The 17,017-nt window shown below is 48.2% G+C and overlaps 1 protein-coding gene across 1 annotated transcript; it reads right to left on the minus strand.

The window, feature by feature from the left end:
- Positions 1–170: 170 nt before the first annotated feature.
- On the minus strand, positions 171–14,496 carry LOC122373854 (lysosomal alpha-mannosidase-like). The gene is made up of 7 exons (XM_043352242.1): positions 14,171–14,496; positions 6,657–6,759; positions 6,253–6,334; positions 5,747–5,932; positions 4,394–4,475; positions 4,009–4,132; positions 171–343 (listed from the first exon to the last, which is right to left on the minus strand). The coding sequence occupies exons 1-7, from the start codon at positions 14,237–14,239 to the stop codon at positions 186–188; spliced, it is 804 nt and encodes a 267-aa protein (XP_043208177.1). The 5' UTR covers positions 14,240–14,496; the 3' UTR covers positions 171–185.
- Positions 14,497–17,017: the final 2,521 nt, after the last annotated feature.

Genomic DNA, 17,017 nt, shown 5'->3' on the forward strand with positions numbered 1-17,017 from the left:
AGAGAGAGAGAGGAGAGAAGAGAGAGAGAGAGAGAGAGAGAGAGAGGAGAGAGAGAGAGAGAGAGAGAGAGAGAGAGAGATAGACGAGATAGACCAAAGTTTTAAAGAAAGAATGGTGGTATGGAAAAGATTAGTGCACAAGCCGATCAAAGAGCGTTGGGATCATCTGGGTAAGGTGTAACCTATCAGCCATGCGTCCACCACCGCGCTACCTTTCGGTCCACATTATAGTCATGCAGGCGGCGGTCATCCATGATGGGCTCGTCATCACAGAGTATATCGAAGCAGAACCCGGCTGGTGGCTGGTACATGTTAGGTAGTACGCCAGTGAACAGCTCCGAACCTGTGTTAGGGGGTGTTAGTAACGGTAGGGGAGAGGGCGGAGAGGGGTAGAGTGAGAGGGTGGTTAGAGCAGGGAGGGTACACCTTGTCCGGGGTATGCAATAGCAGGAGTGCAGCGATGTGTAAGTTAACACGACGGGAGTAAATTATCACCCGCAACGCGACTATGGGTATACCCATAGTCGTATACCCATAGTCGCATACCCATAGTCGTATACCCCAGGCTGTGTCCTATAGGACACAGCCAAGCAAATATAGACAAGTTTCAATGCAGATGAAATGGCTTGCCTCATGGGTCCCGGAATATTTAGTTCATTTGTGACAGAGGGGCAAGTTAACATATATTTTAGTTTCAAAGCTGCAGGACCGGAAAGCATGCTTGAACGGGTGATAGGCCTAAATGAGGACCGATGATTTGGTTTCAACCTAAGTATCGACCATTATTAACTAATATTAGAGGGCTTTCAAAGAATGACGGGTCGGATCTATCTGTGTTACTCGATGATAGGTAAAAAACGACAAAGATGTGATGACGAAAGACCATGAGCGCCTTACCCATACTTATTCAATTTATGGCGAAAAGACCATAGATTGATGGGAAAGAAACATGCGGATATAAATCCCGACATATACATCATAAAACTACTGGTAGTGGATGCTAGAATTTATGGATGACGCAACAGCTCACATCGCCTGATTTATATTCTGTCGATGGGTGGCAACAGCGATACTGGATAAGGCAATATCACTTGGATATTATAACAGACATAGGTCTTAGGCACTACATCACCCATTGTAACGGGAAGTTCGCTTTGGGATACATCCAAATATACAATGTTGGTTAGAAGGATCCTCCAAAAGCCAGCTTCAAACCTCTGAGATTTCGATAAATGTACCCATGGAACAATTGGGAGGAGGACCAGCTCCAGTCAGGATTGATTGGGACATTCACGGATAAAAAAAAAACACCTTACACACTCACCCTACTATTACACTGTTCACCATTGCTTTCAACGGACCATTGCTTTCAGTGTTGGATTATTGATTTAACAGATCAATGAACAATGAACTGTGAACAGACCAATGGACCACACCAATAGCAGTTGGTAGGTATTGAAAGGCGAATAAGAGCGTCATAAACGACAACAAACACCTATGCAGCCAAGTATAGTCGACTACATACAGAATGATGTTCCACTTTTCACAGGCAATTATTTGCCTGAAGTGGTAGGTTGTGGCGCATCACACGGGCTGAGTTCACAAATTATAGCTTTGTCCCAATGCTCACAATCGACACGCTTAATTGCGTGATAAGCGGCACAACTTAGCGCTCCGGTCAACTGATAGCTTCTGAGGAGTGGAACATCATTCTGTAGTCGACAATACAGAACTTCCTCGCAAGCTATCTAAACGCCTGTAAATGGCAACCAGTCAAAGCAACTGACCGAAAGAAATCAACAAATAGGCCTTTGACTGTTAGCACTAAAAGTTCCCTGAAACCTGTCCCCGCTAATTTCCCTGTAGAGGGCAAAGTAGCGACCCTGTCTGACCGGCAGGGCCCTGTCCAATAAATGTTACCTTTTACATGTCCCATTACACGTCGCCTTTACAAAGCCCTGCCAGGCTCCCAGGGCGCATGCTGACCCCATTAGCGCTCAGTGCATGCCACTATTATAGCCCTCACTCCATACGCCTCCCCTCCAGACATCCCCACCCCTTCAACCCCACCATAACCCCTATACCCCGTCCATGCGTACCATCCTCCAAGGTTGTCGTTTAAAATAGGCCTGATAGAGGCCGACCCCTGCCAATTATTTGGCCATTTTAACCCGCGCCCGGCTGGGGGTCCTGGATTTCCACGCCCTGCTGGGGGGGGGGGTGTTTGAACACCCCCCCCCCCTTGTAACTCGGCTCCTGGGCCACGTAGCGATACGCGGAAGGCGGCGTTCGAAAGAGCGTCAAAAATAATGACGAAATCACTTCGGTCAATTTTTTGGTGAGGTCAAAAGTCAGGTCACCAGAGGTCATTGAAGGCAAAATTTCGCCGATTTCCAGGTCGAATGTCGAAAATTTCCAAGAAGCCAGCGCATAACTCGGGAACCAATAGAGCTACAGCGCCGCGGAAAAGCGCATTCGATAGCCCTATTAACCCGCGCCCTGCTGGGGGGGGGGTTGAACACCCCCCTGTGGTTTTTCGCAAATATCTCAAAAACGACGGCGCGGAGCGCCGCCGTTTTTGGTACACCTCATCATACATCAATTCTACACATGCTGTGAAAATTTCAGACCAAGGTCATTCAAGGTCAGGTCACCAGGTCACTTGAAGTGACCTCACCTCATAAAAAGTTTCAATGTCTGTCATAGCTACATCGAGTGACCGATCACTTTGAAACTTTCAGCGATTGCTAAGAGCAATAGTATGTACAAAATGTATATCTCAGAATTTTGATATCGATGACCTCAGGTCAATTTTGCGACCTCCCCATTATAAGTCAATGGGAGAAAATTGAAATGCGCCTCTTTTGGACGAAAGACATTATAAACACTCCGAAACACCGAATTACAAGTGGTTTAGACACACTGAACATGAAAATGGTGTCCGTGACCCTTGTTTATGCCCTGAGGTCATCTTAGGTCACGAATGGTATCTAACAGTTTTTCGCAAATAACTTTTGATAGAGGCATGCTAGAGCGATGAAAACGCCTTAGACGTGTTCAGCTCGACGATACGGATCGACTGATATGCAACATGACCCTTTCCGGTCAGGTCATGACCTTGACCTGAGGTCAAATTTTCAAGTTGACCTTTCAAGGTCAAATTATAGTTCATTCGATGCGTCTTGACGAGAGGAACACGATGCCGGTAAAAGCAAGCTCTTACAAGGCTTGGGTCAAAAGTTATTGCAGAAAAACTGTTTCCGAAAAAATCGGCTATTTTTGCAGTTTTTGCCCCCTGCAGGCAAAACCGTTGACGTTAGGTCAAGTCTGAGAGAATTACTCAGAAAGGGCGTTAATAGGGCTATCGAATGCGCTTTTCCGCGGCGCTGTAGCTCTATTGGTTCCCGAGTTATGCGTTGGCTTCTTGGAAATTTTCGACATTCGACCTGGAAATCGGCGAAATTTTGCCTTCAATGACCTATGGTGACCTGACCTTTGACCTGACCAAAAAATTGACTGAAGTGATTTCGTCATTATTTTTGACGCTCTTTCGAACGCCGCCTTCCGCGTATCGTTACGTGGCCCAGGAGCCGAGTTACAAGGGGGTGTTCAAACACCCCCCCCCCCCAGCAGGGCGTGGAAATCCAGGACCCCCAGCCGGGCGCGGGTTAACATTATCCTCATGGCACTGCACGGGAAAAATGTCTTTAATATTCTATAACTAACCGTTAGAGCCCTCCTAATGATTTTCAGAAACTTTAGTCTGTTCCATGTCAAGCTTGCGGTCTGAGTTTCTTCCGCAGTTCGCTGCTTCGTTCAGTAATTTGCTTAATTATTTGAATGTAAAAGCTGTATGTACAGAAATCACGCAATGCTTTCAGCACGGCACTTCAGCCGCAAGCTTGACATGGAAGAGACTATAGCACCCATGCCTCCCCTAACTCCACCCCTCTCAGTGACCCCCACCCCCACCCATCACCCCCAACCCCCTCCGGTGCGCCGACTGACCGAGATCCTGGCTGGCCAGCCAGACCATTTCCATTTCGCTGGCGTTCACACGACGCTTCTTGTCGTCGTAGTCCAGACGGCCGAAAAAGTAGCCGTCGAAGCCCATCTGGGCGAACAGATTCGCCTGGGGACGGAAGAGAGGGAACAATGTATTGTTTTGCGAGATAAAAAGTGACAGTTCAATACTCTTTAGGGAGAAAAATAAATAGATACTGAGATGTAGAATGTCAAGTTGAAGATATGGTAGGTTATTGGTTTCCGATCTATAAGTAGACATAATTAAGCGTCATGATATCTTATGTACATATGTGTAATTATGACGGCGATTTATGAGCATATGTGCATTTGCAATGTGCATTTCACATGTTCAAAATTTCTCACTGACCTGTTCTTTGGTGTGTCCGAAGGGATCGATCTGCCAAGCGACTCGAGGAATACCGCACGGACCGAAATGGTCATACAGCGTCCTGAAAATGGCACACAAACACACAGAGTTATAATGACTAAAAGTCTGCGAGGCAATACCACACGGACCGAAATGGTCGCACAGTGTCCTAAAAAGCACACATACACAGAGTTATAATGGCAGAGTGATGACGACGGTTCGTTGTCAGCATAGCGACCTATCGAGTTCATTACCGTCAAATTCGTCGGAATTTTGACGGAATTTATCATCACGAAAATGTAACGCATTCGGTATTGTCTACTCACCTTATACACAGAAAACACTAGGAGGAATTCGTGACTAGGAACGTGATCAAACCATAGACCAAGTTGTTCATCTGCAAAATCTGACAAAGCCGAGTGTGCCATTGATCTCAAAACGTCTCTATGTTTGATTGACACCTACAGTAACTCATACGGAAGTCATGACTGCACTATGTTCCATTTTCATCGCATAAAAAGTGTCATTTCGCCCAGACACTTGGCGGTGAATTTATTCCCAACGACAATAGTAAACCTGGCAGTGAACAACGACAAACCCACAAATTACGACACAAAGACGTATGTCCCTCAGTCACAACCTAGCGACAAATCCATCAAATGTACTAAGTGGTCAGCATAAATCACGTAAAAAAAATGTTCCGCTGCTCAATGTTTCACTATCACGTTGTCAGCACCATGGAGACCGCCATTCCGTCACAGCCCCGTTCGGTTACCGGCCCAAACTCTGGGATTTGGCAGGGAACTACGATCGATAAGGCGTTTCTAGCGACCTTTAGCGGGTACGGTAGTTATGTGCACGGTTCTACGACACGTGAGTTGGCTGGATTACGCCCTTCACACGCTGCCAGCGCCACTAATTCATGAAATGATTATTTCGCGGCACGCAGGTGGGAAAGTTTCAGTGGCATACGAGGGGCTCTACACAGAAGACCATGGTGTTGCCAACAGTTTTGGCCAAAACGCTGGATAAGTAAAATGTTTAAATGAGTCTAGACAAATTGAGGCTGGGTTTGATAAATATGAGCATTGAATTGAACGCTTAAAATGGCTCGATTTTTTTGGGGGGATTGCATAGGTGCATTAAATAAAAGAAGATTATCAAATATCTTTCATTCGAATATTTCTTTAAATCGGCGCAAGTGAGCAAGTGACAGCCACCCAATGGCAATATGTAGCTGGAGAAATAGCACATACTTTTTTTCTGTATTTCAATGACACTAACCTTGGCATGAAGTACCGACCAACCCATCCCCACATCATGGCGACCCACATGTCCTGTAACATCTCCTACCTCATTCCCAGTGACATCTGGTCGATGACGGCGTTGTAGTGCACGCAGGCCTCGTCGTTCATACTCCAGCCGCCTCCGATAAACTCCAGGCGTCCCTCGTTCACCAGGTTCTCCACCGTCGCGATAGTCTCCTCGTCCTGTTGCAGGTACCAGCGCCACAGGAAGGCCGTCTCCACGTAGATGAAGCTGGAAATGGTGAAATTCTTCGGGACTCCAAAATGGCGAGATAAGTAGTAGCGCCCAAGGGACGAGCTAACTAAATGGCTACCCCAAAGCGTTACGGTTTCCAAGCTCTAAAGGAGGCGTAAAAAAGGTTACATGGGTGACAGAAACTACGATTAACTCGATTATCATCACCTTCAGTGTCATCGTCACTTTCGTCGTTGTCGTCATCATCATCGACATCGTGATCGTCATCATTATCGTCATAACTTTCGTTACGTTCGAAACGAATATAGAGGTTGTTCTGTCCAGAAAGAAAACAAAAGCAATCGACGTCGACGTACCGTTTTTCGGGGTCTTTGACCAGCTCAGAGATGACAGAGTCCAGGATGTACTGCACTCCAGCCCTCTGAATCTCAGACTTGGCTGGAAAAGAAGAGGGACGATGGTGAACAGGAGAAACAGCAGAATATAAAGGGTATCGCCCGACGTTGAGAGCATCTCAGAGCTAGACAATGCGAAAACCATGGAAAATAAACATAAAGAGTGGACCATATCATAAGCACCAAAAATAACTCGACTACCACAAAGTGCTAGAGGAAGAAACCGAAAATAAGACGGCAAAATACACTAGCGATAACACTTCGCCATAAAAACGTCTTGGATGCAACCATCAACCGCAAACAATTTGCCTAGCAACTGAACTAAAACAACTCCGGCTACCGTGACGAAGCCATCGCCATCTCACCTCCATAGAAGTACTGGTCGACCGTTTTCAGCCAGCCCACATCATCGTGCGTGTGTGGTACAAGGTGGACGTTCAGCATGTCCGGCTGGCCCACCGGACATTTCTGGAACAAACCGGGCGATCAGGGTGATTGTTGTAGAAGGGGAAGGTGATAGGTCATGAGATGAAGCCCTGATCAACACTTGGTGTGTGAGCATGTGGGATTTTCACAATCAGACCAGTGCATTTGGAGGAATGAGCGGGGGCTTTGAAGACCCTCACCCACCCATTTCCTATAAATTTTCCTCATTTTCGTTATATACTCCACCCATTTCTACGTCATAGAAAATGTCTCATGGTTACGCTCATACAGCGATATCAAGTGGTCTTCAAACGGCTCGCCGAATACATTTTCACTTGCTAATTCGGTCACATTAGACGTCTGCAAAGTTTATCGTGATTCGCGACGGCGGCCACGCTGCAAATGTTGCTATGGCAGCAGACGCTCACATTTGACCAGCTACAAAAAGAACTGTCTTCGGAAACGAGAAGCGGAAACTGTGTCTGATAGTGTGACCGCGATCAGAGTGCAGGCCTCGCAAATCAGTTTTATATGCCATAAAACAGAGAAATACTGGTGGTTTCCATGTAAGCACACAGTGGAATATTGTCCACGTTGTTGGGTTTGCTTTCCGTTCACTAGGAGCATATGCTGCAAGTCGAGGTTAGTGTTTTGAAGAGGATATTTTAGTTTATCGATCTTATCGTTAAGTCTGAAAACGCCGACTAAAAGCACATTCTCTTAGCTCTCTTATCGACCCGCTTGAATCTAGCCCCAAGTGTTATTGCATTATAAAATAAGGAGATATCACAAACGGATTGGTAAACAAGCATACGGCTTATCCCCTCCCACAAAAAACTTATACACATCGGCCTCTCAACTCTCGCACAAAAGTTGTGTCGCTCCAGCACCCGAAACAACACGACGTGCCAAAGTCCGGGGTCATTTCGAGAGGCGTGTTGGGGGCTTGGCCCGCTATCAGCTCCCCCTCCCCTCGCCCCAGTAAGGTGCACGACCGATATCGCTCTCAGCAGCTGACAGCTCTCCGTCTCTAACACGCCTCCCGGGTGTAAACTCTCAGAGCTGCGGACGGTCCATGAGAGGACCACAGCTGCTGAGCGGTTGGTCCGCTGCAGGAAGGACCTTATCGTACCTCCGTCCCCAGGGGGAGGGGGAGGGGAGGGGCACAGAGGTCACTGAACTCTCGAGGAAGGTCACCTGCTGCACGCAGATGTGGAGTCTTGTTCCGGGTGCAATTGTCGGGTATGGGGGACGGAGAGGAGGGGGGGGGGGGCGATGAGCTCCGCCAAAAAGTGATGTCAACCACCACTGACATCTTGGCAACGGACACCAAAACTAGGTTTCAAATGCTCCATTGGGTGTTAAGTCGAAATCAGCCAAAAAACTACCATTCAAAGTTATAAAATAACCCTCAAAGAAGTCGACCGAGGTCATTCAAGGTCAATTATCTTTGCCTGTCCTTCACATTACTTTGAAAACCACAAAAGTCCATGGCACAAACATCAGTTCATATGTTGGCACATTTATACCTAATCACAAGAAGTTCGGAAACGCTCGAATAATGTGCACTGTGTGGTGTGCACTGACTAACAAACGCCGAATCGCCACTCTCGCCTGACATACCTACTCGTAGTCTCGAGAAAGATGTCACAGGTCAAATTCAATTTCGGTCAGGGTATTTAAATTTTCAGGGTAAGTATAAAATTGATTATCCTGAGGGCACGGAAAGTTTCGTTGCGATCGACCACTTGCCGTAAACGAAAATCCGACCCCCCACCCCTCCCCCACTATACGTGGGAGATTACCTCACTTTACAATTGGGAGCAAACACAAAGCAGAACCAAACAAAACAAAAATGTAAAGCCGATTCACAATATTGGTTACGAAATAAGGCACGGGAGCATTGCGGATACTTGCATACGGCAGAGCAGCTCACCAAACACCATTGAATGGCTTGTTATCTGCGCAACTATCTAGGAATCTAGCCAAGTGCTTTGTGGAGTGAAATAATTTTTCAAAACATCACCTCCTGCTTAACAATAAGACCCGACATTGGGAAAAGGCATGGGTGTCTCGTTTTCAGTGTATCAGTTTGATCTATATTGAGTGAAGCGTGCGTACATCCGCCAGTTCCGGCCGGAGGCCGGAGAAGTGGCAGGCAAACATGTGCAAATACGGATCTGCATTCGATGGCAGGAATGAGTCTGTTCGTAGTATAAAACCCGACTGGTCGTCACCAGCGACACAGGTCACAGATCGTCGGCAGGCGGTCCCTGCAGTCCTCCCACACCATGTCCGTGCTGACGCTGCTGCTGCTCGCGGTGACGGCCCTCCTGCCGGACACGGCGCAGGCGGAGGTCACCGAGCCCGACTGGAGCTTCGCGGACCAGAGCGGCTGGTCGGCGCTGTACCCGGAGTGTGACGGAGACCGCCAGTCGCCCGTCAGTCTGGAGACGACCGAGGTCCGCGGCTGGGGCGGACGGCCCAAGTTGAGGTTCGCCAAACAACTGAAGGCCGGCCAACTCACGGCCAGCAACACGGGCCGCACGCTCAAAGTGACGCTGCAGGACGCCTCTGACCAGCCGGCCGTCCAGCTGAAAGGCGCCAAGTCCGGTCCGATCAGCGGCAAGTACATCCTGGATAACCTGCATCTACACTGGAACGACCCGGCCGGCGGCCGCGGCTCCGAGCACAAGATGAACGGCGCCTTCGAGCAGGCCGAGGCGCACTTTGTCTTCTTCAACCGGCGGTACGGCAACGTGTCGGCGGCACTGGAGCACGCCGACGGCCTGGCCGTGCTGGGCCTGCTGCTGCGGCCCGACGCGGCGCTCAGTCTATCCCTGCCGACGCTGGGTCTGGACGGCGACCTGCCGCAGCTGTCGCAGCTGGGCAGCTCCATCACCCGACAGGTCGACTTGCGCCCGCTGAGGAAAGTGTTGCGCACCGCGCTCAAGAGCTTCTACAGCTACAAGGGCAGCTTGACGACCCCTCCCTGCAGCCCGGTGGTCACCTGGATCGTGCATGACCAGCCCGTCTCGGTGGAGACCACGTTCCTGGAGGATCTGCGCACCAGCCTGTCGGCTGACCTGGCCGGCACCGAGACCATCCAGAACAACTGGAGGGAGCTGCAGCCGCTCAACGGACGAGAGGTGGTCAGGTATACACGGGGTAGGACCTCCAGAGCGAACAAACCTTGGGCCAGGTGCTCACGGGAGTGAGGAGATCGGCAAACATCCAAAAACCGTCCAGCAGCGACGCACCTTTGGGAACGGGTTCCCGGGATTCTAGCGACGGTTGATGGCCGAATTTTTGCTATCGGCTGGAGAAGTCGACTAGGATGGTCCGTGTATAACACGCCCCTTGTTGATTTGTGCTGCACGAATTTAACCATAGACCTACGTATCGGTATCTAGAAGTCTCCGATTAAACAAAACTGCTTCGAAGGAAGTTGTTCCCCGTTGAGTGATGAACAAAAAGTTCGCCTTGTTAGTTGTTAGTTGCCCTCCTCTTGAAGGTGCACTGCGTTTGTTTGTAGGTAGGAACACTCTTTCTCCTGTGGGTATTTGGAGATTTTTAAATCATAGGTTCGTAAGCCTAATAGTTAAAGGTCCTTTGAGTGAACACTGTTAACCGCAAGCCACAGTGAGATGTGTCAGTGTTCTGATTCCTTCATTTTGAACATCAATAGCCGTTTCCATGACGGCTATCTGGTATACATTTTGTTCACATTAGCAGATCTGGTGCAAATTTGGTCAAATTAGATTCACTGGGTTTCTTAGTTGTTAGCAGCTTTGGATGCGCAGCTGCTTATATGTGTGGTTGTTCAAATTATCAGACATTATTTTCGATTAGAACACTGAAATAAGGCCATAGCATGGGGATATTTGCGGTAAAAAGATTTGGTGCAGATTTGGTCAAATTCGGTGCACTCGCCAGATAACCCGTCGATGAAACGGTCAATATTTGTTAATAAAAATACTGACCATAACCCCTGTATTTTCTTAAAATTAAATTAGTTTGCATCGGCAGCAAGGTAAGTGCATTTATTTATTGCTCGACACAGCATATAAAAAGTCTCGAAGACTATATCACGAAACCAACGAAACAGTAGCGGCGGAACACCTTCAATTAAGGGGGACGGGAGGGCACTGTCGACTTCTGGTCCCATTCTTTCCATGCAACGACCATAGGGCTCATGTTAAAATGCCAAAATCAAAGGGGGCACGGTGCCCCGGTGCCCTCCCCGTTCCTCCGCCTATGAACGGACCAAATGCTGGGAGTTGGTCCCATAACTAGTGACTAGTGACTTGAGTAAGTATTAATCAAACGCGTTTTGTTTGGTTCCAACACATACCTATTTAAGCTACTTTGATGGATTGACTTTTGCCGTATGATGATAATTAACAGTTCAATGACGTGCCGCCCATAATCCATCGGTCGGAATGAGTAAAAAGAAAAAAAGCGTAGTGTGAGAGAATATACCACTATCCTCAAACAGGTTTGCTACACTATTGTGAGTTTATTACCAGTATAACGCCTTTTGGGGCGACTAACGGAGCGAGCGAAAGGGTGAGCCTTGCACGTGCGAAATTACGAGGGGGTACCTCCAACTGAGTTGTGCACGGCACCCTACTAACCGGTCTCTAGCGATGTGCCAAATTTGAGCACAATCGGCCCAGCCGTTCTCGAGATCTGGAAGCGGCACCCTGCACGTGCGCACGTGCAAAATGGGTCCCAACTGACTGTTGCACGGCACCCTACTAACCGGTTCCTAATCATGTACCAAATTTGAGCGCCATCGGTCCAGCCGTTCTCGAGATCTGGAATCGACCCCTGCACGTGCGCACGTGCAGCAGCACCTCAACTCTGGCACATGGATATGCATTGCATAGTGGGTGCTTACCTACATGCCAACTTTCAGCGCAATCGGCCAAGTAGTTACCGAGATATTGCAACAATTACAAAAGTGACACCTCTTCGTTCTGCACGTGGCACGTGCATAAGGGGTCACCCACATGCATCGGGAATAGTCCAATACTTGGTAGAAGGAATGAAGCTACCCTACAAAAATTACCGCATGTAAATCGGTCAAGTGGTTGCTGAGATATAAGCCTCGCAAAAGCGTGACCACGGCCGGCCGGCCGGCCGGCCGCTCATACTCAGAAATTTCCGTTAATCTAAGGAAAGACTACGCTCGCTTCGCTCGCTCCGTAACCAGTATAACGCCTTTTGGGGCGACTAACGGAGCGAGCGAGAGGGTGGGCCTTGCACGTGCGAAATTGCGAGGGGGTACCTCCAACTGACTTGTGCACGGCACCCTACTAACTGGTCTCTAGCGATGTGCCAAATTTGGGCACAATCGGCCCAGCCGTTCTCGAGATCTGGAAGCGGCACCCTGCACGTGCGCACGTGCAAAATGGGTCCCAACTGACTTGTGCACGGCACCCTACTAACCGGTCCCTAACCGTGTACCAAATTTGAGCGCAATCGGTCCAGCCGTTCCCGAGATCTGGAAACGACCCCTGCACGTGCGCACGTGCAGCAGCACCCCAACTCTGGCACATGTATATGCAGTGCCTAGTGGGTGCCTACCTACATGCCAACTTTCAGCGCAATCGGCCAAGTAGTTACCGAGATATTGCAACAATTACAAAACTGACACCTCTTCGTTTTGCACGTGGCACGTGCATAAGGGGTCACCCACATGCATCGGGAATAGTCCAATACTTGGTAGAAGGAATGAAGCTACCCTACAAAAATTACCGCGTGTAAATCGGTCAAGTGGTTGCTGAGATATAAGCCTCGCAAAAGCGTGACCACGGCCGGCCGGCCGGCCGGCCGGCCGGCCGGCCGCTCATACTCAGAAATTTCCGTTAATCTAAGGAAAGACTACGCTCGCTTCGCTCGCTCCGTAATAATGCCCAACTATTAACCCGCGAGTTGCTGGGGGGGGGGGCGTTAAACGCCCCCACTTTTTTCGCCGGGCCATAACATAAAAACGGCGCGCCGCAGGCGCGCCAAATTTTGGGTACCTGTAGGGAATTGATTGAAGTTTATTGTGACGAAGTTTAAAAAAAAATCGGTCTGACAATTTTTGAGATATCGAGGTTTTAGTGACGTCATGATTTCTGAGTTATCGACCAAAAACGGCATATGTTCAAAAAATCATATAAAATCACAGAATAGACATACAGACATGCCGTAAACGCCATTAGACTGCCAATACCATGATCAATCAAATGGCTATCTTCGATTATTGATTATCGTTCCGCATTTTCCATAATCTTGAACTGAATCTTGGCAATTTTTCGTGACTACTTCACGACCATGATACATGCATTTCTTAAATTGAACTTTTTGAGCCAAACACGTACACATATGATAAAATGAATGTCACCATCGTGTTCTACGCCCCAAATTACCCATAAAACATGTGTCACAGGCTGCGAATATCAGTTTTGATTTTCGGGGATATGTGCCTACCCGGTTGACCTGACCTTGACCCTGACCTATGCTTGACTGACCCCTACATGGCGCTGACACTCTTGTAGGCCTTATATGATGGATTGTGCACCGTTTGGACAGAGTTTATGACGAGAGGCGCCCATTGCGAAGTCCTGAAGTCCATGCTACTGAAAGCCCGATTTCAGGTGTTTGACCTGACCTTGACCCGATCTGTGACCTCAAAATTCAACTTTAAAGTACTCATCTGAAGCGTCTCGTCGCGCTCTTTCGTTTGCCACCTCGTGCGTTTCGCTGCGCCTATTGGTTCTCGAGTTATCGGCTGGGGGCGTTTAACCCCCCCCCCCCCCCAGCAAACGGTGGGTGGTGAAATACCCCAGCAACTGCCGGGTTAATATAGACAATTATAATGCACGAAAATTGATTCCAATAAAATATTTACGCTGCATCTTACCGACCTGGGTTAAAGTCAACTTTTTCACCCAAACCATAGACCCGAAACATTGCATGGGAAACTGACAAATTTGAATGCTTTGCATCGAACCTACAAAGAAGATTTTCGAAGGGAGGTCGACGCAATTATAAATATAATATCACAATCATTGCTTGCAATGAGCATACCTCATGCCGTTACTTCACTGATGACTTTTCATGAGAAGCTCTTGGTGACCTGTTGTGTGCGTTAAGAATACCTGCTTCACGTTCGATCGACCAACGAGCGTAACTGGTGACAGATCTGATAAAACTGACCTTAAAGCCGTAGAAAAATACGTGACAACACCTTGCGTTACATTCAGATTTCATCTCAACCCAGTAATCCACCATACAATGCGCTCAATAGGGTCAACAAGGTCACCATTCAATTCATCTGAACTGAACATCCGACAACCTTTACGTTATACCCCAACCCAAACACACATACAGCACACGTCATACATCATAGAACCCCAGAATCTATGCGTCACGCATCTCACGACCCCCGAACACTTACGTCATAACCGCAGATTTGTTCCCTCGGGGCTGCCAACGCCGCACCCACGAAGAGCAGCAGACGTAACATGACGGTCTTCCGCCGACTCACTGTCCGGAAAACTAGGGACTAGCTGACTAACTGACAAGCCCGGGGATAAACTGAAATGTACTGAGAGGAAGGAAATGATACTGTGTCAAAGACGGGTATGACTAAAGGCCAGCTTGGACTGAGGCGGACCAGCTAGGACCAAAGTACCGGACCAACAGAGACTTACAGGGACCAGAGGACCGTGGAGAGGTAACCCGCCGCCCGTGAGGCCGGTCGGCGTCTGCGCCGTGCGGCCACCGGCCGGCAGAGGTAGTTGTCGGTCAGAGCCCGCCCCCCCCCCCCGCGGTATCATCTGACTCTCCGGGGGCGGAGGAGGGGAGGGGAGGGAGGGTGTCCGGTGGCCCAGTGCCGTGGGGTGATAGCCACTAGAGATGCCAATTGGATACTAAGTTTTACACTGATAACACCGATGCCAAGCCCTACCGATAACAACGTGGTATTTGATATTTCAATTTTCAATCCCAATGGTTTGACATTTTGTTGATATTATCAAACCTCATCAGTATATAAGATGCCCTGAAGTTTGTAAAATGTTGGCATTTCTACCAGTGTCACCAGTTGTAACTTGTAAGTTCGTTTTTTTTATATTACCGTGGGGTTTGGTTAGTATTTACTGCGGTATCGGTGTCCCAATATATTGCAATTGACATCACCGTGTTAGCCACAAAGCTTCGGAGGAAGAAGGAGATGCGAGCATAGGACTATTTATAGCGCAGGGGATAGGTCAGATATATCGCCTCCAATCACGCAGGGGATGTGAGGAGGAACGACAGATGGGGGAAGGATGGAAGGGGGAAGAACCCGCTGTTTCTTACATTTCTACCCTCAGAGGCTAGCCTGAACCATACCTTATGCCTATTCCTTACAATGTCAAATACCAACTTGGAAATCGCACTCATGGCCGCACATATCGCCTTTGAGGTAACATATGTACATAGTTACTATCAACAGTTCCCACCAACGTTGAACAAGGGAACTAGATTTTCTAGCTAAGGTATGAAACGGTATATTATAGAGGCTAGACTTGTGCCACCGACCCGCCAATTTCTTGGTCTATTGAGATCAGATACCTACGGCATTCGTAGCAACTTGGCAAGGAAGATGAGGCGGCAATGCAATCGACGTCACACACACAAAAAAAACTTTAAAAAATACAGCAGGACAACAGTTCCAATGCAATCACAACTTTTTATTGCTTATGCTATCTCGTGCCCGAGTCGTGGATTGAAAGAACGGAAGGTCAAAACTTACGACTTCTCATGGAAATTGGTATGAATGGCAACATTTTCCACAACATGCTGCATTTTATGTCAATCACTCATGTACTATAATAGCATCTCAGTGACTAAAGAGCTAAAATTGATCCATGATAAGCGTGTGATGACCTCGGTCATGACCCAAGCATTAACCCGCGCCCTGCTGGGGGTCCTGGATTTCCACGCCTTGCTGGGGGGGGGGGGTGTTTGAACACCCCCCCTTGTAACTCGGCTCCTGGGCCACGTAGCGATACGCGGAAGGCGGCGTTCGAAAGAGCGTCAAAAATAATGACGAAATCACTTCGGTCAATTTTTGGTCAGGTCAAAGGTCAGGTCACCAGAGGTCATTGAAGGCAAAATTTCGCCGATTTCCAGGTCGAATGTCGAAAATTTACAAGAAGCCAACGCATAACTCGGGAACCAATAGAGCTACAGCGCCGCGGAAAAGCGCATTCGATAGCCCTATTAACGCCCTTTCTGAGTAATTCTCTCAGATTTGACCTAACGTCAACGGTTTTGCCTGCAGGGGGCAAAAACTGCAAAAATAGCCGATTTTTTCGAAAACAGTTTTTCTGCAATAACTTTTGACCCAAGCCTTGTACGAGCTTACTTTTACCGGCATCGTGTTCCTCTCGTCAAGACGCATCGAATGAACTATGACTTGACCTTGAAAGGTCAACTTGAAAATTTGACCTCAGGTCAAGGTCATGACCTGACCGGAAAGGGTCATGTTGCATATCAGTCGATCCGTATCGTCGAGCTGAACACATCTAAGGCGTTTTCATCGCTCTAGCATGCCTCTATCAAAAGTTATTTGCGAAAAACTGTTAGATACCATTCGTGACCTAAGATGACCTCAGGGCATAAACAAGGGTCACGGACACCATTTTCAAGTTCAGTGTGTCTAAACCACTTGTAATTCGGTGTTTGGGAGTGTTTATAATGTCTATCATGCAAAAGAGGCGCATTTCAATTTTCTCCCATTGACTTATAATGGGGAGGTCGCAAAATTGACCTGACCTTAGGTCATCGATATCAAAATTCTGAGATATACATTTTGTACATGCTATTGCTCTCAGCAATCGCTGAAAGTTTCAAAGCGATCGGTCACTCGGTGTAGCTATGACAGACATTGAAAGTTTTTATGAGGTGAAGTCACTTCAAGTGACCTGGTGACCTGACCTTGAATGACCTTGGTCTGAAATTTTCACAACATGTGTAGAATTGATGTATGATAAGGTGTACCAAAAACGGCGGCGCTCCGCGCCGCCGTTTTTGAGATATTCGCAAAAAACCACAAGGGGGGGGGGGGGTGTTCAAACACCCCCCCCCAGCAGGGCGCGGGTTAACAAAGTGGGCTGCGAAAACATTTCTAAACCCTTTCCGAAACCCTTCAACGCTTATTACTATCTGAGACAAGAGCCGACTTTGACGGAGATTCCGAAAACACCTCCCCATCCCTCCAGGCACCTGAATTGTGGGTCAATGCCACGCTACGGGT

Source organism: Amphibalanus amphitrite, unplaced genomic scaffold (genome assembly GCF_019059575.1).
Source record: "Amphibalanus amphitrite isolate SeventyFive unplaced genomic scaffold, NRLGWU_Aamphi_draft 001562F_arrow, whole genome shotgun sequence".
In the NCBI taxonomy this organism is placed as follows: domain Eukaryota; kingdom Metazoa; phylum Arthropoda; class Thecostraca; order Balanomorpha; family Balanidae; genus Amphibalanus; species Amphibalanus amphitrite.